The following is a 23,965-nucleotide window of genomic DNA, read 5'->3' as shown; positions in this document are numbered from 1 at the left end:
TTGTTGTTGTCATATGGCTAAGTAAATATTGTTTTTTTAAGCCTTTAATAAAATGTAAACTTTTCTTATTTTATTTAAAAAGAAATTGTTTTTTTAGCAAGGATGAGTTAAATTGATCAAAAACAGTAAAGATTTTTACATTATTTAAAAAACGAATCATATTTAAAATAAATTCTGTTCATTTAAATGTTCTATTCATAAAATAATTGTATTATTAACTTATTAACTCTTAAGCACCACAAATATTCTCAACATTGATAATAATAAGAAATGTTTCCTGAGCAGCAAATCACCAATCAAATTTTAGAAGGGTCATGTGATACTGAAGACTAGAGTATTGATGCTAAAAAAAAATGTTTGCCATCACAGGAATAAATTACATTTTAAAATATATTCACATAGTAAACAGTTATGTTCATTTGTAATACTATTTCAAAATATTACTATTTTTACAAAATTGTGCATACATTTGTATATGTATAATGCATTATAAAGGTATTCATAATGCACTTTAGAATGCATCATGTCATTTTATAAAAAATTGTAACCAAAGTTAAAATTCATTATAGTATTCACACTCACAAATTCCTTATTACCTCTGAAAGTAGTTGTTTGTCGTGTTTTAATTTATTGCATTATACTTTCTAAAAGTGTTATAAAGTAACACTTTATTATACTTTCTAAGTGTTATAAAGTATAATAACTGATGACAATTATTCATGAGACCATACAATGCATTATAAGGTGCATTACACGGCATAATTAATCCATTAAAATACTTGAATAATGCATTATATATTAAGGCTTTAAGTAAAGTGACTTCTTTTAAAAAACATTTAAAAAAAATTAATAGTAGAGTAATTCAACAAAACATGAAAAATGGAAATTTGCTTCTTTTTATAAAGAAATAAAAGCTTTAAGTGAGCATTAGATGATGGCAAAGGTAATCTAAATGTAAAAATAGGGTAAATGAACTTGTGTAGTTAAATATCCACTTCAACCTTTTAGTGTCATTTTAAACGGGTCCTCTTATGGGATGCATTTTGAATAGTTAAAATGCCCTGACTTTGCTGTTGGGGATGTGAGCAGGTCTGTTTACTGTGCACAGGGGCTTTAATCTCTGTTTATCTGTGTGGGTCCATTAAAACAGGTCAATGAAGAGCAGGTTAGGCAAATGGAGAAAGAAAACAGCTTTATCACCAGGTGGAAGGATACCACAGTAAGTCACCCCTTTTAACCTTCCTGTTAAATAGGTGTTGGTGTGTGTGTTTGTGTGTTTGTGAATGTGAGACAGAGATTTTTGTAGCGCATGATGTTACAGTCCACAAACCTGTTTTTGTTTGCATATATGTATGTGTGTGTGTGCCTTTTACAGGTCACATAATCACTTTGACCTGTATTGGTATTGTTTAGAGCAAATTAGAGCAAACGGCAAGCTCTTTGTGCTACCCAACCTTTCCGTCTCCTGCTTTATACCTCGCTGACACCACAAGGAACAATTTGTTCAGATAAGCTGGAAAACAAATTAATCTTCCTTTGTTTGCTGCTGTCCGAGTTTAAAAAGTTTCTGTGTAGGTGTTCAAGTTGGGGCAAAGACAGTGTTTGAACTGACCCATGGAAAATTCTTGAAGCATTTCAAAACTGTGTATCAGGCTGATAGATTCACACACTGAAACGAGAGAGTCACACACTAATGTCCACATTATAGAATAGTACCGTAGAAATGTTATCAAAACTCTAAACCTATATTTTGACTTCTCCAAAGTTGCAACCTTTAGACATTTTTGACCCCCCAACAATCTCAAAATCCTTTTGAATTCATGAATTAAAATCATGATCATCACAGAAGAGATGTATTTCATTTGTTTTTGTTTTTAAATCGATTTTTGATGTATTTTCCACAAATGTAATCGATCTGGACAGTACATGAATGACATCTCATTAGTCCATTTATGAATGGAGCCTTAGGACTCAATGGCCACAGATTATTCAAATACACATTTAGTACACATTATCCCTCAATATTGGCTAAGATATTTAATCTAGTATTTAAAGGGTACATAACACTCACAGTTTCTGACAATCTCATGTTAATCTTGAGTACCTATCTGGTTGTTAAGGCTGACGTCACGCGGCAGCGCTTCCGGGTCCAAACGCTCTATCTTATACCACAAGAAAAACTGCAAACAGTGCTAATATACGCACACAATGTGGTGTAATACTACAAAAAAAGTTATAATAATAACCTTTTTCTCCATACCATAATTACAGATGGCCAGACAGTGATTTATCTTTTATAAATTGTTAAAATATTAATGTCTGTAACGCTGTGACCATAGAGAATGTTTTGTAGACTGTAAGTATTTAAAATGTTTAACTTTTTTAAATGTTTGATGTTTAATATGAAAAAATAGCGCTCATAAACGGGCGTCAATGGCATTCTCAAGTGAAACGAGTTGAAGTTTGGACCCAGAAACGGCGTTCCTTACGCCACGACATAAGAAGTGGATAGAGTAGTATTGCATCCTTAATTTTTCCTGAGTCTTTAGTTTTATCATATTTATAAAAGACAGATATGCTGTACCGATACTTTCCAAAAACAGCTGAACTCATGGAGGAGTGCAGTGGGTGGAGAAAAAGGGTCATGAACATACGCGCACACACACACACACACACACACACACACACACACACACACACACACACACACACACACACACACACACACACACACACACACACACACACACACACACACACACACACACACACACACACACACACAGATAGTCTGGTTCACTATCTATGTGGGGACTCTCCATAGGCGTAATGGTTTTTATACCATACAAAAGGTACATTCTATCCCCCTACACTGCCCCTGCCCCTAAACCTACCCATCACAGGAAACATTCTGCATTTGTACTTTCTCAACAACAACAAAAAAACATCCTGTATGATTTATAAGCCTTTAGAAAATATAGGTGATCTCAGGTTTTACTATACTTATTGGTCCCCACAATGTAATATAAATAAGGACACACACACACACACACACACACACACACACACACACACACACACACACACACACACACACACACACACACACACACACACACACACACACACACACACACACACACACACACACACACACACAATACATCATCCCATTATCTCTGGATAACTTTTGATTCACTAAACTTTCCTGTTGTTGACATTATATTCACTTACGTGCTGATTGCCAACAAAACACAGACATTAGAGGGAGTTTCACACACACTCGGCACGTTTGGTTCAATTACAATGGACTCTGGTGCGATTGCTCTGTTAGTGCGGTTCATTTGAATAAATGTGAACACTGCCATCCGAACCCTGGTGCGCACCAAACAAGCGGACCAAGACCGCTGAAAAGATGGGTCTCTGTCAGCTTCCAGGCCAACTCTGGTGCGGTTTGAATGAAATATGAACGTACCATAGACCAAAGACCATGTAAACTAAACAAAAACAGCTAGATAAGACCCTAGAAAGGACCAAATGCTCAACCAAACCTGTTTTTTCTCATCATAGTCACGATGTAGCCCATCACAGTTCGCCACAGGCATCAGAACTACGTCTCCATGATGCAGTTCTTCATTTATGTGAGACGGATGGGTTCCTGACGTTTTTTTTTTACTCTTTCACACATTATTAGCTCTTCACAAGTTCTCAGTAGGTCAAAATATACATTCATATATAGGCTATGCACAGACAACGAGCGCATTTATCCCAGCACACAGCATTGTTTTCGATGGTCGGTAAGTTCCGTCTCAGAATAGGCAATATGTCATAAAAGCAAACATTCAGGTTGTGAATGTATCAATATGCCTTCAGGTTTTGGTGGTAAAATAGACAATCTGAACGCTAAGCGGACCAGGATGGTTTTTTGTGTGCTGTTGGTCTGGAACAAATGAGCCAAGTGTACTGAACTATAAGTGCGAACACACGCTAAGAGTGTTTATACACAGTTCTTACAGAATGTTACAGTAGCACTTGTGTCATTTATGCTACATTTAAATACATTTTGCCAGAGCAGTTTAGAAAGGAAGTGTTAATCTCTGGTTTACATGAGCTAAGATGTTTGCCAGCTTTTGTTGTGTAATGCGGCTAAATGATGTGTAGGACTCCAGCTGTGTGTCATTTAGTCCCGACACACACAGACGCTGGTCTGAACTGAATAGGCTGTTGATTGCTTTTGTGTTCTATCCATAAAGATTGCTGTATACTGTTGGGTGCTTATTTTCAAAGAAAAGATCCTTTCTTTCTTTCTTTCTTTCTTTCTTTCTTTCTTTCTTTCTTTCTTTCTTTCTTTCTTTCTTTCTTTCTTTCTTTCTTTCTTTCTTTCTTTCTTTCTTTCTTTCTTTCTTTCTTTCTTTCTTTCTTTCTTTCTTTCTTTCCTTCCTTAGTTTTTTTTTTCTTTCAATCTAAGTTGTGTGTGTTTTGTCTCTCTGTGTGTACCTATATTTGCAGTTCTCTCCTGCTGGGGACCTGATATTTGAAGTCTACTTGGAGAAAAAGGAACCAGAGAAGTGCTGTTTAGTCAAGGTTTGTGTCTCTCTCTCTCTCTCTCTCTCTCTCTGGTGTGTGTGACTGTCTGGCTGTCTGTGTGTCTGAACCTAGAGGGTATTCTGCCACAGACTAAATCAAACTGCAGTTAATCAAAGGCATGTTTGATTTAATTGTGAGAGTAATTGTGTTTTATCAGTATTCAAGATAAACCTCAGTTAATAGAGGTTGTTTCAGAGTGTTTTTTTTTTCTCTTGACACTTCTTTGATATCTTTTTTCCTATTTCCCTTTCAATTTTCCTCCAGCAAAAGTAGATAAATCCTTTTGAACAAGAAAATGAAGTCTGACAACAGATTGATACTGATGTCTGTCTCTATAAGGTGTCTCCCAGTATGAGGTCAGATGAGCTTGCTGTCTGCGCTCTGGAGATGAAGGGGATGGAGGTCAAAGCTCAAGATCTCTGGACCACTTTTGAGGTCATTGAGAATGGAGAGATGGGTAAGGTTACACTGCAGTTTAATCTTAAAAACACACTAAAAACTGAAATCAAAACTTATGAATGAATTCTTTTTTATAGCAAATTATTAGAGCATTTAACGATGTTCCTCCTTAAGCTTACGTACACATTAAAATGTTTCAATAGCTAAGTGAATGCGTATGATTAGTACCATTATTATTTCATGGTGGTTATTATGAGAAACTATTAACAGATTGTGATGGCATTGGTGGGAGGGGGAGACAGGTGGTGCAAGAGTGATTTTTGCCAATAGCTAGCATTGTGTTTTCCTTTTTACAAATTACAACTTGATAATGGATCTATTTTGCACTTGAGTGTGTTTTCTAATCATAGTCAGATTGGCTGGCGATAATTACAAATTTGCACTACATAATTATGCTTGTGTAGAGGACAAACCCAAAGCACAAACAGTTTTTTAGAGGGTAGTGATGATGAGTAGGAATCTTTTTTTTTTTTCATGTTATCTTTGTGTTATTTTTAATTATAAAATCGTTTGTTCCAGTCCTTGATTCTGATTGGTCAATAGCTGTTTTTATACATAATAAAACATGGCTGTGGCTGCTTCACTCAACAGTTCTGTCTATCACTACGCAACACCCTTAGCAACCACTCTTAGCAACATAAACATGTTTGTTCTCATTGATATTGTTAATTGAAGCGTACTGTATTATGCTGTATGTATTACTGTATATTATGTAGAGCAGTGTTTCACAACCTTTTTTCAGTCATGGCACCCTTTGAAGATTTTCTACATTTTGTATCACCCCCTTGCATACGTTAACACTAGTGGTGTAACTGTACAGATTTCTCACGGTTTGGTGTATCACGATTTTAGGTTCACAGTTTCAGTACGGTTCGGTATTTGCTATTTTGCTATGTTCTGGGAAAGTACTACTGTCAAATAAAAATAAAGAAAATAAGAACAAATAACTTAAATACAATCAGCAGCACAAATAAATACTATTGAGCAAAGATACTAATAAATAAACAATGCTTTTCAGGTTTTGTCAGGTAGGGCTAACATTAATTTTTTGGTAGATAAAGTGAATAAAGTAATCAAATGAAAATAATTGCATACTTCACTGTTTAAATTAAAGATGAATCCTTATTAAACTTACAAAAGCTATTCAATCAAGAGCATTGAGTGATTTCCTTATCTTTTGTTTGACATTAAACAGAGTAAAGGTTACTGTCCCTTTAAGACCTAATGCAAGGATATGCGTCGTCTTTCTCGACTTATAAAGTTCACTTAAGGCATATTCAGACTATGTCTGCTTGGATACTCATCAAGATGGACATGTTGACATACTTTTTGTGTGAGTTTGTCCGTTCAAGTGCATGACTTGAAAGAGAACGATGAGATAGAGCTTTCAAGCTCAACACCTGGGTGATGACGCCGAAAATGTCTGGTCATACGGCAGGACTCGCATGCATTGAACACCGTTTACAAAGAGACCGTTTTGCCCACGTTTTTCTTTTATTATAGTTGTAGTGTATCACAGAGGAGCCAGCATGTGTATCCATCGACAGAAACATACATAAAGCATTATTTTCAAGTTACAACCCATTAAAGGCAGATGCAAGTGCATGCCGGCACCTTTTACACGGCACCCCTGCTCTCGTCAGACGGCACCCCTGTTGGGAAACGCTGATGTAGAGTAGCGTAATTTGAGAGAGTGAGATAGAGTGATCGAGTGTATTACCTGCATTTAGATATAGTATTTTCCTTCTGGCCAGTCCTATGCTCATAATAAAAAATCAGTTTGAATGTCTAAAGTACTTTTTAACAGTTATGGGGTTTTCCTGTGCCTCGACTTTCTTAGTGCTAGTCAAAGCTTTGGTCAGGTGCGTCTTGTTCCGTGTTCACAATGAATTTCAGTCCTTTCAATATAAAAGTCTTTACTACTGACTGACTCACTCATAAATACAGCCTATGCCGCTATATAATGGCATAAAAATTTAACCACTGTTGCTGTTCATGGTCAGGGACTTTTTAGTCTTAGAGTCTTTTAGTCTTTAGACTTTTTTTTCCAGTGGAAGGAAGGCCATTTCTTTTAGTTATTTTACTTCATGAAAGTTTAATTTATACATATTTTTTTGGCTTAAATATGTGTATTATGTGGTAGCCTTTTTCAATAAGGTACTAACAAAAGCCTTTAGCCATGACTTATTCACAATGCAACAGCCTCTTGTATCTTATTGCTTCACGAAGTGATCTAAGAATATACAGTCCTGCAGATTAATTTTTGAGATTCTAGAGAGTCTTTTAAAAGTTTAGTCTTTTTGGCTAGAAACACACTACACGTATACACAAATGCCTGTCCATGGCATTTCCACTTGCATTTTATTGTACTTACGAATTGTGCCCTGACACATTTTAGAGCACAATGATGTGTGAAATCGAGCTTGCGCTGCTAGAAGCGTTTGTTCACATTTTGCATAGCTTATGTTTCAGGCCTTTCTATTTTGTGAAGTCGCAATCAATTATGAAACAAGTCAGATGGAGATTTGCATTCACTTATCCTACCTATCATTTCTTTCTGTGCTCAGAGCGGCCCTTACACTACAAAGAGAAGATTCTGGAGCAGGTATTGGAGTGGAGCTCTCTGGAGGATCCCAGCTCAGCCTATCTGCTCATTAAGAAATATTCTGGTTCTAAAATGACAGATTCCAACTCAGGTACCAACAAATGAATGTTCTAATTCACCCCTGCAGCTCGCTCCAAACTATGATTCATAAATGGAACAACTATATTGTTACAATACATTTACAGTCATTGTTTAATTGGAGCCACATTCAAAAATCAGCTTCTGGTTATGCTTAGTACATTGATATAATGTATCATACAGTGCCTTGCGAAAGTATTCGCCCCCCTTGAACTTTGGGACCTTTTGCCACATTTCAGGCTTCAAACATAATGATATGAAACTGTTATTTTTTGTGAAGAAACAACAACAAGTGGGACACAATCATGAAGTGGAAAGAAATGTATTGGATATTTCAAACTTTTTTAACAAATCAAAAACTGAAAAATTGGGCGTGCAAAATTATTTGGCCCCCTTAAGATAATACTTTGTAGCGCCACCTTTTGCTGCGATTACAGCTGTAAGTCGCTTGGGGTATGTCTCTATCAGTTTTGCACATCGAGAGACTGAAATTTTTGCCCATTCCTCCTTGCAGAACAGCTCGACCTCAGTGAGGTTGGATGGAGAGCGTTTGTGAACAGCAGTTTTCAGTTCTTTCCACAGATTCTCGATTGGATTCAGGTCTGGACTTTGACTTTGCCATTCTAACACCTGGATATGTTTATTTTTGAACCATTCCGTTGAAGATTTTGCTTTATGTTTTGGGTCATTGTCTTGTTGGAAGACAAATCTCCATCCCAGTCTCAGGTCTTTTGCAGACTCCATCAGGTTTTCTTCCAGAATGGTCCTGTATTTGGCTCCATCCATCTTCCCATCAATTTTAACCACCTTCCCTGTCCCTGCTGAAGAAAAGCAGGCCCAAACCATGATGCTGCCACCACCATGTTTGACAGTGGGGATGGTGTGTTCAGGGTGATGAGCTGTGTTGCTTTTACTCCAAACATAACGTTTGGCATTGTTGCCAAAAAGTTCAATTTTGGTTTCATCTGACCAGAGCACCTTCTTTCCACATGTTTGGTGTGTCTCCCAGGTGGCTTGTGGCAAACTTTAAACAACACTTTTTCTGGATATCTTGGCTTTTTTCTTGCCACTCTTCCATAAAGGCCAGATTTGTGCAGTATACGACCTGGTATAATATCCTATGGACAGAGTCTCCCACCTCAGCTGTAGATCTCTGCAGTTCATCCAGAGTGATCATGGGCCTCTTGGCTGCATCTCTGATCAGTCTTCTCCTTGTATGAGCTGAAAGTTTAGTGGGACGGCCAGGTCTTGGTAGATTTGCAGTGGTCTGATACTCCTTCCATTTCAATGTTATCGCTTGCACAGTGCTCCTTGGGATGTTTAAAGCTTGGGAAATCTTTTTGTATCCAAATCCGGCTTTAAACTTCTCCACAAAAGTATCTCGGACCTGCCTGGTGTGTTCCTTGTTCTTCATGATGCTCTCTGCACTTTAAACGGACCTCTGAGACTATCACAGTGCAGGCGCATTTATACGGAGACTTGATTACACACAGGTGGATTCTATTTATCATCAATAGTCATTTAGGTCAACATTGGATCATTCAGAGATCCTCACTGAACTTCTGGAGAGAGTTTGCTGCACTGAAAGTAAAGGGGCCGAATAATTTTGCACGCCCAATTTTTTAGTTTTTGATTTGTTAAAAAAGTTGGAAATATCCAATAAATTTCATTCCACTTCATGATTCTTTCCCACTTGTTGTTGATTCTGCACAAAAAAATTACAGTTTCATATCATTATGTTTGAAGCCTGAAATGTGGCAAAAGGTTGCAAAGGTCAAGGGGGCCGAATACTTTTGCAAGGCACTGTATATATCCAGCCTTGACTTACATCATTACATCGAGTACATCATGTCTCAGTATATATGTTCTATTCACTAAATGAACACAAGACAGGATAATATTGTGTATGTGATACTTTTCAAACTTATGCATCAATAAAACAGTACAGTTCACATATTTTTAGTAAAATACTAAAATATACATTTTCAGGTGATGACCAAAATGATGAGTTAGAGTTTAAAACAGTTTGATTTGATTCCTGAAAATTAATTACAATAAACAATGTTAAAGCTGTTTTCACTAGTAAGGTTTGAATAAGCAATGCTATAAAAACTGTCTTGCTTATTTTAATAATGAAACATCCCACATGGAGACTCTCATGAACATTTGACACTAATAAATCACTGAATTCAGTTTTCAGGATTAACTGGCCATCAAAAACAAATGTATCAAAAAATTGTGAATATATTTTGAATGTTTATTAAATCGCCTAGTCCCACTATTGACTACCAGTCAAGTTTTCTGATTCAAGTCTAATTTCATAAGTTTTTACAGTCCCAGTACCAATTTCCTGATCAATTCTTCACTCTTTGATGATGAATGGCGTACTTTCAGAAAAGCAAAGCAGTTTTTAGAGAGTGCGTTTACACTTTTTGGTTTCCTATTGAAACCATCAGTAACGGCAGAAATCATAATTTAGTAATAGCTTCTCTGCATGCCTCACTAAAGATATTAATATATATTAAGCAGTGCTGTTATGCAAAGGTTTGTTCATTTGCCAGAATGTGTAATTGCTTGACTCTCAAATGTGCTAAGCTGGAAATGTGTTGCAGTAGAGATTTCAACTTTGAACATTTAAAAAATGCATGACACTTGGTACAGTTTGAAGCAGGAGGGCCGCACTTGTGCAACGCTACAGTATACGTACAGTTTGTATGGTCTGTCTCATATAAATAGTTAATGGGATGACTCAATATATTTTCTTTTGTGTTATTCTGTGTTTTGTGACAGATAAGCTGAAAGATTTCATTAAAGGAGAGCAACTCAAATTCAAAGATGGTTCCTCCAAACTGTTACTGGGGAACAAGTTTCAGGACCGGTACCTGGTACTACAAGACAAAAAACTGCTGTTATACAAGGACATAAAAGTATGTCTCTCTCTTCATTTTTAACAACTCAAATGGTTTGCAGTGTGTTTAAGTATCTGTGCTCATGGTAATATTTAAGTATCTACATCCCCGCTTTACATCAAGATCAACCTATGCGCAGGATCGCTCTTTGCCTGCAGTCCCTCAGCAGTTGCCAGTTTACCAATTTAGATTTTCCAGCGTGGCATTTCATATTAGCTCTGTTTGTTTTCTTAGCATGCGTTTACAGATGAAATAGTAATTAAAAAACACAGCGGATGTGAAATTATCTGCTTTGGGCCAATCGCAGGGGCCCGCTTGTAATAAGCGTGGACGGGAAGAAAAAAGGAAACAAATAAACCCATAATGGCTATTTTCATTTCGAATTAAAGTAATGTGGGACTTCTCTTACCTCCTGAAATGAGTACAGTGATTTAAACTGCAGTCTGTTAGGTTTCTCTTTCTGTAATATCTCCTCATACTTACTTTATTCACTCCGTGCGCACGCCGATCTGCTCTTCCTCGGGGGCGCACGCTTCGTGAGCTAAGACACAGTCTCCTAAAGAGTGCAATATGTGTTAATAACTGATATTTGAGCAAAGTGTGAAGACGTGTGTGTGTGTGTGTGTGTGTGTGTGTGTGTGAGAGAGACCGGGAGGGAAATGGAGAGAAGTCAGAGAGGCGAAGACACTGAATGAAGGCTGTTCTTTCCTTAATTAGTGTAATTTCTGGCTGCTGCCGAATATTCAGCTAATTATCAAGTGAAGAAGGTGGGAATTGGCTGTGAAGCAGAAATTTAATTGATATTCTGATGCCTTTGTTTTCTGTTTCTTGCATTTTTGTAAGTTAGATTTAATTTTGCCGTCGTTGATGTGTTCGCCTATGCTGCTCGTGTTTTGCAGTGCATTACGTACGAAGTACATCCCTTCCAGGCAACAACACAGTGTTGTCGGCACATGCTAGTTTACACAATGCCCTTGGGCTCACAACAGCTGTAAACAGGAAATTGCCGTTTTCCCCCTTTTGATTCAAGTGAATGAGCTGGGGGAAATAAAGCAGTTTTTTTTTCTTTTACTCGACTTTTCTGCATACAGTATGTAAACCAGTTTTAGTACCTGCTTGGAAAGGTTTCTTTATATATATATATATATATATATATATATATATATATATATATATATATATATATATATATATAGCATTATTAGGAAGCACCTTTGGAACCCTACTTCTAAAAGCATGCAGTTAATTCATATTACTCAGTACTTAAATGTTTAATAACACTAAAAAAGACACCTCACAATAAAGTGTAACCCATCATTACATGTAATAAAGCAGCTTCAAAAACGAGCAAGGCTGTATGGGCTGTAAAATATGTGTAGATACAGCATTATTTTAAATGAAAGCACTGTTGATTTTGAAACGTGCCATTGTTTCCACAGAGTACCAAGCCAGAAAGGGAGGCTTCATTAAAGTCAATTAAATGTTACTTAGGGCTACGAAGGAAGTTGAAACCAACAAGCAGGTAAATGGTCTCAAATATTTATCTATTGCTATACCACTAAAAAAAAGCATGTATTTTCTTTATGCATTTAGCAAAAGTGTTACCTTATTTTATCTTGCTCAAGTTCATGAGCAAACCGGGGCATTTTGTAACAATTTATCCAAACACTCTTTATAATCCTTATTTTAATCCAGAGCATGCATAGCCCACAACTAATTTTACGGAAAACAAATTATTCAAAATTAGTGTGGCCAGAAGACGAGACGTAATAATAATCCTAAATGTGTAATTAAGATCGATTCATAAAATGTTCTGACATTAACTCTAGGTTCATGTTCAAATGAGCTCCTAGTTCAGTCTTTATCTTTTGTGCCAAACAGGCAGAGCAGTTTGGTTTCGTGCCAAATTCCCCCCTCAGAAACAAGACTATCACTTTCAATCTGAAGGCAGATTTATATCTCACAATTACAAAATTCATTAAACGTAATTTAGCAAATACACTGTACTGTGTTTTTCACTCTCCTACTGGGAAAATTGTTAACTGTGGATTTGTTTCATTTCAGTAATGTTGCGTTTTTGTAATTTATGGCTGTTGTGTAATTTATGAGTGTGCTGAAGTCTTTTTTTGCTAATGATCATTTATTCATAATTTTCCTTGTGAATGTATCCACGGCATGATTCTTACAATAGCATTTTACCCCAAATGACTTCCAATCTGTTCTCGCATTTTTTCCCTAATGTTACACTTGAGGGTCTGAGGGCGTTTCTTCAACTATTGGCACTTTTGTTCCTGTGGAATAAAAAACAGCAACAAAAATACATCTTAGTCCTTGTCCACACTAGTACTTTGTATGTTGTCGTTTGAAAAATAAATTCTACAAGAATTATATTACATTCCTGCTAAGATGACAGAAAATATACTCGCAACTGCAGTCCTGCGATAAAACATGATGAAAGTTGTGTTTTAGACCTTAGGATTTTGAATGTGACCTGGACACAACAGTGAGTGGTGGGATATTTTTCTAATAAAATGATTGTGCCAGAAGGATAGTGTAAGAACTTTATTATGTCTGGTCTCTCTGTATCATCTTGTGAGCTTTTATTACATTTTATGCATACATAGTAAGGTGATTTAAGAATTTTTTAACGTTTCAGTGTAATGAGCAACGCTACTGTGGACAGGGAGCATTCTGAAATGAAAATGCGCTTTTCAAATATATCTGTATTTATATAGACATAGCCTTAAAGCTACACTGTGTGATATTTCCCCCCATCTAGCGGTGAAAAGGTATATGACCATCCAGTGAATATTAGTTTCTGTTCCTCTCAATTCTGATTTCGTTTTTACTCCTACGGTGGCCGATCTAGTCCAAGATTAACATGGCAACCCCCTCTTCACATTCGACACGGTGCCATCGAGTGTTAAAACACGAAAGGCGAAGCTTGAATTTATGGATATGTCCCTCTTTGGCTAATGTACTTTCAAGATGGAGGGGCAACATGGCGACCAGCATTCGAACCCCTCACCCTAAGTATTGGCATATTCAATGGCATATTATAAACTTACAAGAATACTTTATTACTTGAAAGAAGTAAATATACATTAATGAGCACATATATATTTGAAAGAACTAAGTGTTTTTAGCTAAGAATAAACTAAAAAAGTTACACAGTGTACCTTTAAAACACATCTTCTAAAACCACACTCTTAGGACATTTGTCTACTAAAAATGTCCATACATTCATCACAGGAACCATCATTAACATTCCTAGTGTCATTCAGAAAAAAAAAGGCCATTAATTATGAATTATACAAGTTCTTAATTTGTGGTAAAGAATTTGTTGCCATGATTTAGTCCTGCACACTGTGTGATTTTTTTCAAAATCCTTTGTGAATGTCTCTTGTCAGACTGTTCGAACATGATCCCCGATGTAAGCCATGTCACACTGTAAGATCTCAGTTGGCATTAATGTCAGACTGCACGATAGTGAAGGCGCGCTACAAAAACGGACGCGCGCAAGAAAACTCACCCGGAGCTTTATATCATCAATGAATGACGCGTTCGGTGACTGTGAGCTGCATTACACGCAGGACTGAAATGCTGGCTACAAATACATTTCTAGCTCTCGTTTTGGTCATAGTTTGTCTTGAAAAACCGAGATGTTTGACTGTTGTCGTAGGAGAAGTCACACTGCAGGATTGTGTGCCAAATCTTCTGACACTGCCAGAATTTCGTCTGAGGTCATTAATCGGCTGCCGGTGAACATGTCAAACTAACAATCAGAGACGTCAAATTTTAGCCTAGGATCAGAGGAATCTTTTAGGATTTGCAACATTTTTCTCAGACGGCCAAATTGTGGGCAAAATCACACAGCTTTAGCTAAAGTAAAATGATGGAACTAATTAATACAACATGGCCATGCCTAAAATAAGGGACTTAATCAAAGGTGGCCACAAATTAAGTTGCGGGAGCGAATTCTTAATTTGTGATATATACATTACAGTTATTACAGTAATTATTTTCATATAAACTTATGTTACAATTACTGTAGAGTTTAATTGGAAACCAAATAACATTTGATATGCACATATCACGTAATATTTTCACCATTTTTTCTTTTCTTGAAATATGTCATTTCACAATTCTCAAGCAAGCTCTTCACAGACACTGTCGTCTCATTAGTATACAGGTACACTAACTTGTGATGAAACTTTAATAGAAGCAGAAGTGGTGGAAATTAGTAATAGTTTGTATAAATCATTTGCACATAATAAATAATAATATGGTCTGTTTATTTCCTTCTTTCTTAAGATAATCAGTTTTAATTAAATGTATTATTATTATATTTCTGTCAGGAACACTATAGTCAAAGATGACTGACGATTAGCATACAGTTTGGATTGGCGGTCCATGCAGTCTAGCATGGATAATAGCAGAGAGAGCAGCAATAACTCCCCATATTTTAAACAGAACAGAAGCAACATAATGTATTGCAGATATCATTAATTTCGATGTTTAATGTACAAAATAATTTGAGAATTAAAGGGAAATCAGAATACCAAATCCTGACAGGACGAGAGGAAATGTTTTTTTAATTTTTATTATTATTCCAAAAGCACCAGGGACAATGTTCCAGAAGTTGAAGAAACGAATTATGCTCATTATGTGACCAGTTTTGTGGAAATAACAGCTGTTTATTTTTTTCAGCCAAAATCGCTAAAATGCTGTGTGGTAAGGTCAGAAAAGATTTTGAACCGTTTAGACTGTGAATCATGAATTAAATAAATTAATGATAAGTAGGTCGCCAAAAAGTTACATTTGTAAGAGTGTAAATTATAACAGGGCACGTAACATTGATATAAATCTCTTAAAGAAGCAAAATAGGTCATCTTTTATATTATGCTTGTCTGCTGGCTGCAAAAGTTAAGCTGAATTTAATGGTATTTTAGCACTTTAGTGGTTCTCAAAAGGTCAGGCTGTCATCATATTAACATCAGGAAACGTTGAATATAGTTTGAAAACCTAAATGAAATGCTGTGAAACTAATGCAATTATATTTTTGTTGTTTTTCTGACTAATTTTCAACAGTTGGGGATTTACTGTTTATACTGAAAAGCAGCAGTGGTAAGTGCAATTAACTCTGTTCCTAATTGCACATTCAATCACACGCTTCAGCACTGTTTTTAAGAAAATCATTTAGCTGGAACTGAATAATATGTCCCTTTTTTAATATATCAGCCTGAAATGTGCTAAGGTTTTTGTACAGCTTAGTACTTGAAGTACAGAACTGCATGACTGAATTTCAAATAGGACACTTGAGTGCTTCAGTGTTCTGACTGTATGCATGTTCATCCTCCCTGAAAAAGGTATTTCTGCTGTAAAGGGAATGATTCGCAGCAGGACTGGGTCACCTCCATTATCAGAGTGAAGGTGAGCTTTCTTCGTTTTCTAAGTGCAGATAATGTGCAGTTAACATTGTTACAAATGGGCATGTTAAGAGGTTTTGTAATGCGATTTTTTGATGTACTATTCCACGTATGGAAATTCTTCACTTTAGCAACCAAAAAATGAGGCATTTCTCATAAGTTCCCTCCATAAAGTACCATGATATTACCTTTATTTCTTTTTTTATTATTTTCTTTTTTTGGAAATAGAAGATATTCTGTATAGCACTTTGAATTACCTGGTAAATACCATGGTACATGAATATGGCGGACATGGCATTACCCTCTGGTGCCATCACTGTACACCTTAGTGTAAAAGAAGTGTGTAACACACTTAAAATCTTAAAAAGTATATTTAAAATAAAACTGTATTGCCAACAATAGCATGTAAAAAGAATTTAAATAACAGGCCATTTAAGTGTACTTGAGAGAACTTTGTGTACACTTTGTAATAATGTCAAACGTTTTATCTTTGTTTTGTTTTTTGAAACAGTACACTAATCTTGATGAGTAACATTATAAAGCAAAAGTGGAAACGACATACTATTCAATGCATGAAAAATGTCCTCTATTATATTTGTATTATACTAAAAACATACTCGAGTACATTTTAATAATGCGTTTAATAGTACTTATTTTTTTTACCTGGGATGTGTTAATCAATATTTCATGTACAATGAAATGTACAAACTTGCAACTTCATCATTACAAATATGTGATGACAAATATATGTGAATACAATAGACATATTTCAATATAAATTGTAAAAAAGACTATTTATTTTTCATAAATGCCTTTATGGAAATTGGAAAATGTGTATTTTCCATTAAAAATGATTTATACATTTTCATTTAATTGTACTTAACATGCAGCCAGGTGTCCGGAAACCCTATTTTGTACTTAAGTAATGTGTAATATTTCCGGAATAAGTACTTTTTTTTTTATAATGCTGCATTTCCTTTTTCCAGAGAAAGTAAGAAGAAAACTAGCCCTTAGAATTGAGGGAATGTTTTCAAGGTCATCCTCCATGAGTATAAATCACATTATCCGGAAAGGTCTTTTAGCTGAAATAAGGTCATGCAGACTGCCACAATAACACTGGTTCCAGCAGACTCCTCTTTAGACAAGCTGGGCACTACTACACGCAGAGGGCCTGACTCAGCTGATTCAGTACTAATAACTTAAACCAAAGGCAAGAGATGGCAGAAGAGGAGTCGATGATTTAGTCATTGTTTAGATCTCTCCTCCAATCCGCTAACCCGCTCAGATTTTTCCTGGCCCTCTCACTATAGTCCTAATGCCTCATCCTTATCTACTTCCTACAGGTCCACTGTTTTCATTGTCGAGGTTTATACTTGCTTTTGTGGGTTTGAACTGATACGAGGGAGAAAAATAAAGCACTTCAGTTCTTACTTTTTTTTTTTTTTCATTCTGGTGAGGTGGGGCGCAGAGAGAGGTTCTGCAGGGGTTGTTTCCCCCCCAAGCGGTAGATTAAACGAGGAGTGGAGGGCATGTACCATAATTCAGTGTACATATTGTTGTCTCTTGTATGTTTATTGTTGTCTCTTGTAAATTATTACATACGCTAAAAGTGGTTGTGGGGTCCATGCAGGTAGATTAATTGATACTCTGTGCTCTGAGACTCTTGTAACCTCTCACTGCTTCCATTTCACCCAGCATTCTGCTTGGCATGGTTTCCATAGAAACTGGAAAGCAGTGCTGGGTAGGTAAAGGAACAGGCAGATGAGACCTTCTGCTGCTAAAATGAGGATGTAGACGTGAAGAGCAACTCAAAGGCCATAAAGTCACAGTGGAAAGTATGAGCTGTCTTAGCGAGTGTTCAGCTCCGGAATAGGTCCAGAATGTTCCAGCACATTTGTTCCTACATCATTAAGGTCAGAAAGTTAGTGTTAGTTAGAGCTGCTTGAGAATATGTGGAAGTTTTAAAATCTTCCGTTTGCCTGAGACTTAAAGCTTAAAATTAAGGTATACATTGTCTGTCAGAAACTTTTTTTACCCACTGTCACGGAAAATATCAGGTAAAAGAAAGGGATTTCCAGGCCTAGAAATGTCATGAATAAAATCCTAAAGTAATTTCTGTAACTTGGAAGGCAGTATTATAATGATATTCCTCATACATTGTTGAGGGTGTTTTACTAAATAGTTTCATGGTAGTGTCACTGTAATGTTTTTATACTTAATCTATTTGTACACTTGTAGATTATTTGATTTTCTTTGTGATGATACTAATGCTCAGCTGACAACATGCACTACTGTTAAAAAGTCTAAGGTTCGTAAGATATATTTAAGGTTTTTGAAAGAAGTTGTGAGAAATAATTGCAATTTGAAGTAACAGTTTTCTATGTCAACCCTTCATGGTACATAGTTGTCATATGGCAATCCTATACCACAGTGGAACTGCAGTAATATATTTTCCAATTAGTATTTTTTTTATAGAGAGTAGCATCAATTATATTATTGCAGTTATTTATTTATTTGAAGAGTTTCTTGTGTATAAGTATCAAAATGATGTCCTCTTTTCAGAAAGTGAATCCATTTAATACATTTATGGAAAGGGTGAGTGAGTTATCCATTTTGAAGGTTAAATGATATAAATCTATTAATTTATAAAATAAATGTGCATTTAAATTGAAGGGGAAATCATAATTCTACAGAAACTTTGCCATAGTGAAATAATAAGTGTTCAGTACATGGACATCACATCACATACTTTAGGTCTTAAAGGACAACTCCAGTGGATTTCTTGTTGTCGTGTGAGGGACCTGTTCATGTTGGACAGACATTTTAATCGCATTTTGTGTCTGTTAAGAGGCACAAAGACACCCTTTACGTCTATAGCTGCCGTTTTAGCTGAGTGGGGGCTCTGGCATTAACTATAATAACTCTGTGTTGCAAGGACCAATCTGGTTCGTTTTTTTTTCTCTATAGACTGTACTCACAAAAGTATAACGATAAAGATAAACTTAAAAATTCCCCGGAGTTGTCCTTTAAACACAATTGCCTCCTCCTTCTTATGTAAATCTCATGCATAAAAAACACCACGGAAAAATAGGCGAATCTCAACATGACACCAACTGTGACGCAGTCGCTGGGATCATTAATATTTATGCCCTCAATATTTGCATGTCAGCCCATGTTCATTGTCAGGCAGAACTGCGCAGCTGAATCATCAGGTAAACAAGCGTCACGCGAGTATAGTGAAAATGGCAGATCATGGACACAAATGTCATTCCCTTCTGCAAAGGGACCAGGACGACTGATCCGTGTAAATGAAAGAATGAATGGGGCCATGTATCATGAGATTTTGAGTAAAAACCTCCTTCCATCAGCAAGGGCATTGAAGATGAAACGTGGCTGGGTCTTTCAGCATGACCAATGATCCCCAAACACCGCCCGGGCAACAAAGGAGTGGCTTCGTAAGAAGCATTTCAAGGTGCTGGAGTGGCCTAGCCAGTCTCTAGATCTTAAAGGGTTACTTTACCGCTTTTTCATATTAAACTATGTTATTCCCTTAACTAAAACGAGTTGATACATACCTCTCTCGTCTCAGTGCGTGCACTTAATCTCTCTGACGTACGGTGATGATCTGATATCATTTAGCTTAGCCCACTAAACCCAGTTCATTCACTACAGAACCAAACAGAGATCAAGTTAGAAGTACCAAACACCTCCATCTTTCCCCTATTTAAATACAGTTACACGAGTAGTTGAACGATCAAGTATGGTGACAAAATAAAACGTGGCGCGTTTCTAATCGGATTAAAAACGATAAATATAATGTATGGCGGATTAGCACTTCTGAGAGTACTTCAGCTCGGCGCAGTAAAAAGTCCCGGCCGAAACATCTTTCCTCACACCTCCCCCTCACTCTCTAGTTTCTGTCAATAGGGAGATGTGAGGGAAGATGTTTCGGCCGGGACTTTTTACTGCACCGAGCCGAAGTGCACTGAAAAGGCAGTGAAGTATCCCTTTAACTCCATAGAAAATCTTTGGAGGGAGTTGAAAATCCGTGTTGCCCAGCGACAGCCCCAAAACATCACTGCTCTAGAGGAGATCTACATGGAGGAATGGGCCAAACTACCAGCAACAGTGCTCAACAAAACCTTGTGGCGACTTTCAGAAAACTATAAAACTATTATAACAGTGGTGCTGCTATATATTTTTGTGGAAACAGTGATGCATTTTTTTCCAGATTCTTTGATGAAAAGAAAATGGAAATGAAAAATTTTAATGGAAATACTTATAACATTAAAAAAATCTATTTAATTCATCCTTGATTGATTAATTGATCATTCATTTATTTAATCTTACTGACCACAAACGTTTGTACAGTAGTGTGGATGTTATGACAAGTTTATATACTTTTAATGTCTTGCAAACTTTGGTATTTTCTCTATTAAATCCAAACCTATTTTCCTTTAAGTTATGCTCACCTGTAAAATATTTGATGTATGCTTTTCAAAGACTGTTCATTACTGTATTACGCTATGGCTACACCTTGTGTTATATTACCTCGGCAGTAAATTGCACAAAATTAATTAACACATGCTGAGTGATTTTTAATGCAACAGCTGAACAAGTGATGGCAGATTTCTCATCGTTCTCTATTCTGACTGCTGTTATCAATCTCTGGATGTTTTGTCGCTCTTTTGGAAAGTTGTGGAAACACTATCATGGATTTTTCCCATTGCTATTAACACAAATTATTTTTGCTGTCGGCTACTATTCACCTCTATAGAAGTCTGTTTATAGGTTGAAATTTGCTCTTTCTATTTAACTCAAACTGTAGAGCATGGGGATATCATTGAGACAAAATAATGGGTTCGATTCCTGCATAAACTGAGAAAATGTAATCCTTGAATGCAATATTGAGTTGGATGAAAGCATCTGCCAAATGCATAAATGTAAATGTGCTTACAGAATGAAGGTGACTTGTGGCCTAAAGACCTAAAGCAGAGCACATCGTTACCTTATAACCTGAGCAGAGGGAGAACATCCACTTACAGCCCTGCACAAACCAGCACAGCCAAACACCAGAGAGAGGTCAGCATTAAACTGGCTTTACATTCACATAAATGTCATAAATATTTAACAAACCTTTTCATTTAATGTTGCTTAATACAGTCTAAAGGCCAGCAAAGTTAGCAGAAATAAGACTTGATCACCATCTTTGTTGGCAGTTAAACCTTATTGTCTTGTCCACAAAATGGTTGTTGGAATTGGACCTCAAGTCTATTCCCTGCATACAAAACAGCCTTTTACTCATATAGCCATGAATATTCATGTACTTTCTCCTCTTATGCAGGTTAAAGGGAAGTCAGTCGCCTCTACAAGAATAGAAGGTTCGAATACACAGAACCAAATGACCACAGATGAGGGCAACCAACCAGACTCGATGCATAAATCGTCCAGCGGTGAAAGAACTCCATGTGTCTCCAGGCTTGAAATGGTGATTGATGACACACTCCCGTCTCGGCGAAGAGCATCACTTCAACAAGACCCCAGCGCTCTCACCCAGCTATCACAGAAGAAAGTGGTGTTGCCCGGCAGAGGTGTGCAGTTGCCTCAAAACCTCATTAATGAACTAAGTACTGTTCTCAACAAAACAGGACGTTCTCTGAACAAAGACAATTAAGAGAGACAGAAAGGCAGGAGTCTTGTCCATTGCACTTCCCTTGTGCATGAGAAAAATAAAGCAGTTACCTCACAGTAAGAAAGCTGGACTCTTTGGCCCAAGTATTTAACATAGAAGGATAGGTGAGTAAGTACAGTGAATGTTCAGACTGATAAAAACTGGTAGGTGAAACACTGGATGTAAAGACTTTTTGTGGACAACTCCAACTGCTCTCTATATGTCTCATTAAGTCATTCAGGACAATGTCATTCAGTATTATTGGACTTTTGTGATCGCTTCAGGCTTTGCATGGTGACGTGCAATTCTCTCTTTTTTCTCATATCTGTTTTTATTCCAGCTGAGGTTGAAAAAGACACTACTAGACAGTGATGCTCCAATTTCATCTAAAATAGTATGAAAAATTGTAAGAAAAGTATTTGAACCACTTGCAGAATCAGTGAAAATGTGAATAATTTTAACAAAATAAGAGATCATACCAAAATGCGTAATTTTTTATTTAGTGCTTTCATGGATAAAATATTTTACATAAAAAATGTTTACATATAGTCGAAAAGACAAAATAATTTCTACATTTATTAAAATGGACCTGTTCAAAAGTATATGAACCTTTGATTCTTAATACTGCATCTCAATACCTGGATGATGCATCTGTTTTTTTGTTTGTTTGTTTGTTTGTTTTTGTTATGTGTGGGTTGTTCTTGAGTCCCTTGTTTGTCCCAAGCAGAAACTGGCCAACATTCTTCAGAAAAATCCTTCAGGGCCCCCAAATTCTTCAGTTTTCCTGCATCCTTTTCATATTTGAACCATTTCCAGCAGTGACTGTATGATTTTGAGATCCATCTTTCCACACTGAGGACAATTGGGGGACTCAAACACAACTATTAAAGAAAAGGATCAAACATTCACTGATTCTCCACAAGGAAACATGATGCATTGAGAGCTGTACTTTTTTATATAGTTTGCAAAAAAACAGCACTCCCATAGAGTAGTATGTCCGAATGCATAGTATTAGAGAAACAGTAGGTCAAAAGTACCCGGATGACCTACTACTGCTACCGAGATTCTGAAGTGTGCATTTGTTGAAAACTTTACTATTCCATTAGGCCACGGGAGATGATTTATGAATGGCAGTGAAGTGACGAGGTCACATGAAAGTAACAACATGACAGATTTAGAACAATCAAAGTTCATTCATGCTTCCTATATTCATACTATAGGACATCAAATTCAAATGTTTTACCTACGATTTCGGCACAATTTCTTATACACCCCATATTTTGAAACTGCTTTTTCTAAAATGTGAGGAATGGAAACTTTTAGAAAAACAGATTAAATTTAATAGCATTAGTTTAAGTTGGCATGATATGAAAATGTACCCTTTTGAACGATTCACCAAAGCATATATTTATTTTCTTTTGACCTTGTACTTGAACACGGTATTCTGCTAAAATTACAGTCTTCTCCCTAGTATTGGAAGCCAGGCTTCTCCAATCACTCAAATCCCGCCCCTCCATGATCAACTGCAAGTTCGCATTTATTCATTGAGTACAACTCCCACAACTCAAATTACAATCAACAACCCATAGATAGAACCAAGTCCTTGTAATACCTTTTGCTCTTTGTCGATGTTGTACATCACAATATGAAAAAAAGAATCTATCACTAGTTCTGTTGTGTCGCACCTTTTAATGAATCTAGGTTAATGTTCATTTGTACATATTTTAATACATTTTGCATTAGTGCATTATAAAAAAATTAAATAACAATGAACAATTGACAACAAAAATAACAATTCAACAAAATGACTCACACCCTGATGAAACCTTGGTGTACACGGTGTACTTGTCACCTGTTTTTAAAAGACTAAGCCATTGATTTATTAAAGGAACTGTATGTAAGAAATGTATTTTAATTAATCATAAAATGGCCCTGATAAATCACTTGACATTAAGAAATCATGTTCATTTCAAATACTCATATCACTGACAGCAGTAGTCCGGCCAGGATATTGTCATTTAAAAGTTGTTGTTGCAGCCCTTGACTGATGTTGACGTTGACATGTTGTGTTTTGGCCGGAAGCTCCGCCCTCCACCTATCTACCAATCACAATGGCCCTCATTTATCAAAAGTGCGTACACCAAATTTCCAGCGTACACCTTGCGTACACCCAAACCCACGGTGACTTTGAGATTTATCAATATGGACGTTGGCGTACGGCACGCTC

General features: G+C 36.5%; 1 protein-coding gene across 1 annotated transcript in view; it reads left to right on the top strand.

Moving 5' to 3' along the window:
* arap2 (ArfGAP with RhoGAP domain, ankyrin repeat and PH domain 2) overlaps nt 1-22,340 on the top strand; it is a 156,262-nt gene extending 133,922 nt beyond the window's left edge. Inside the window, exons 24-33 of the mRNA XM_067437348.1 lie at nt 1,151-1,219; nt 4,510-4,584; nt 4,927-5,044; nt 7,614-7,742; nt 10,520-10,656; nt 12,078-12,160; nt 15,730-15,765; nt 16,008-16,071; nt 21,027-21,149; nt 21,412-22,340. Of these exons, the coding sequence (XP_067293449.1) occupies nt 1,151-1,219; nt 4,510-4,584; nt 4,927-5,044; nt 7,614-7,742; nt 10,520-10,656; nt 12,078-12,160; nt 15,730-15,765; nt 16,008-16,071; nt 21,027-21,149; nt 21,412-21,741 (1,164 nt within the window). The 3' untranslated portion in view covers nt 21,742-22,340. The remainder of the gene's footprint in view (nt 1-1,150; nt 1,220-4,509; nt 4,585-4,926; nt 5,045-7,613; nt 7,743-10,519; nt 10,657-12,077; nt 12,161-15,729; nt 15,766-16,007; nt 16,072-21,026; nt 21,150-21,411) is intronic.
* Nucleotides 22,341-23,965: the final 1,625 nt, after the last annotated feature.

This window comes from Pseudorasbora parva, chromosome 1 (genome assembly GCF_024679245.1).
Source record: "Pseudorasbora parva isolate DD20220531a chromosome 1, ASM2467924v1, whole genome shotgun sequence".
Classification (NCBI taxonomy): Eukaryota; Metazoa; Chordata; class Actinopteri; order Cypriniformes; family Gobionidae; genus Pseudorasbora; species Pseudorasbora parva.
The sequence above is the reverse complement of the archived record's forward strand: the minus strand, read 5'-3'. Positions and strand labels throughout refer to the sequence as shown.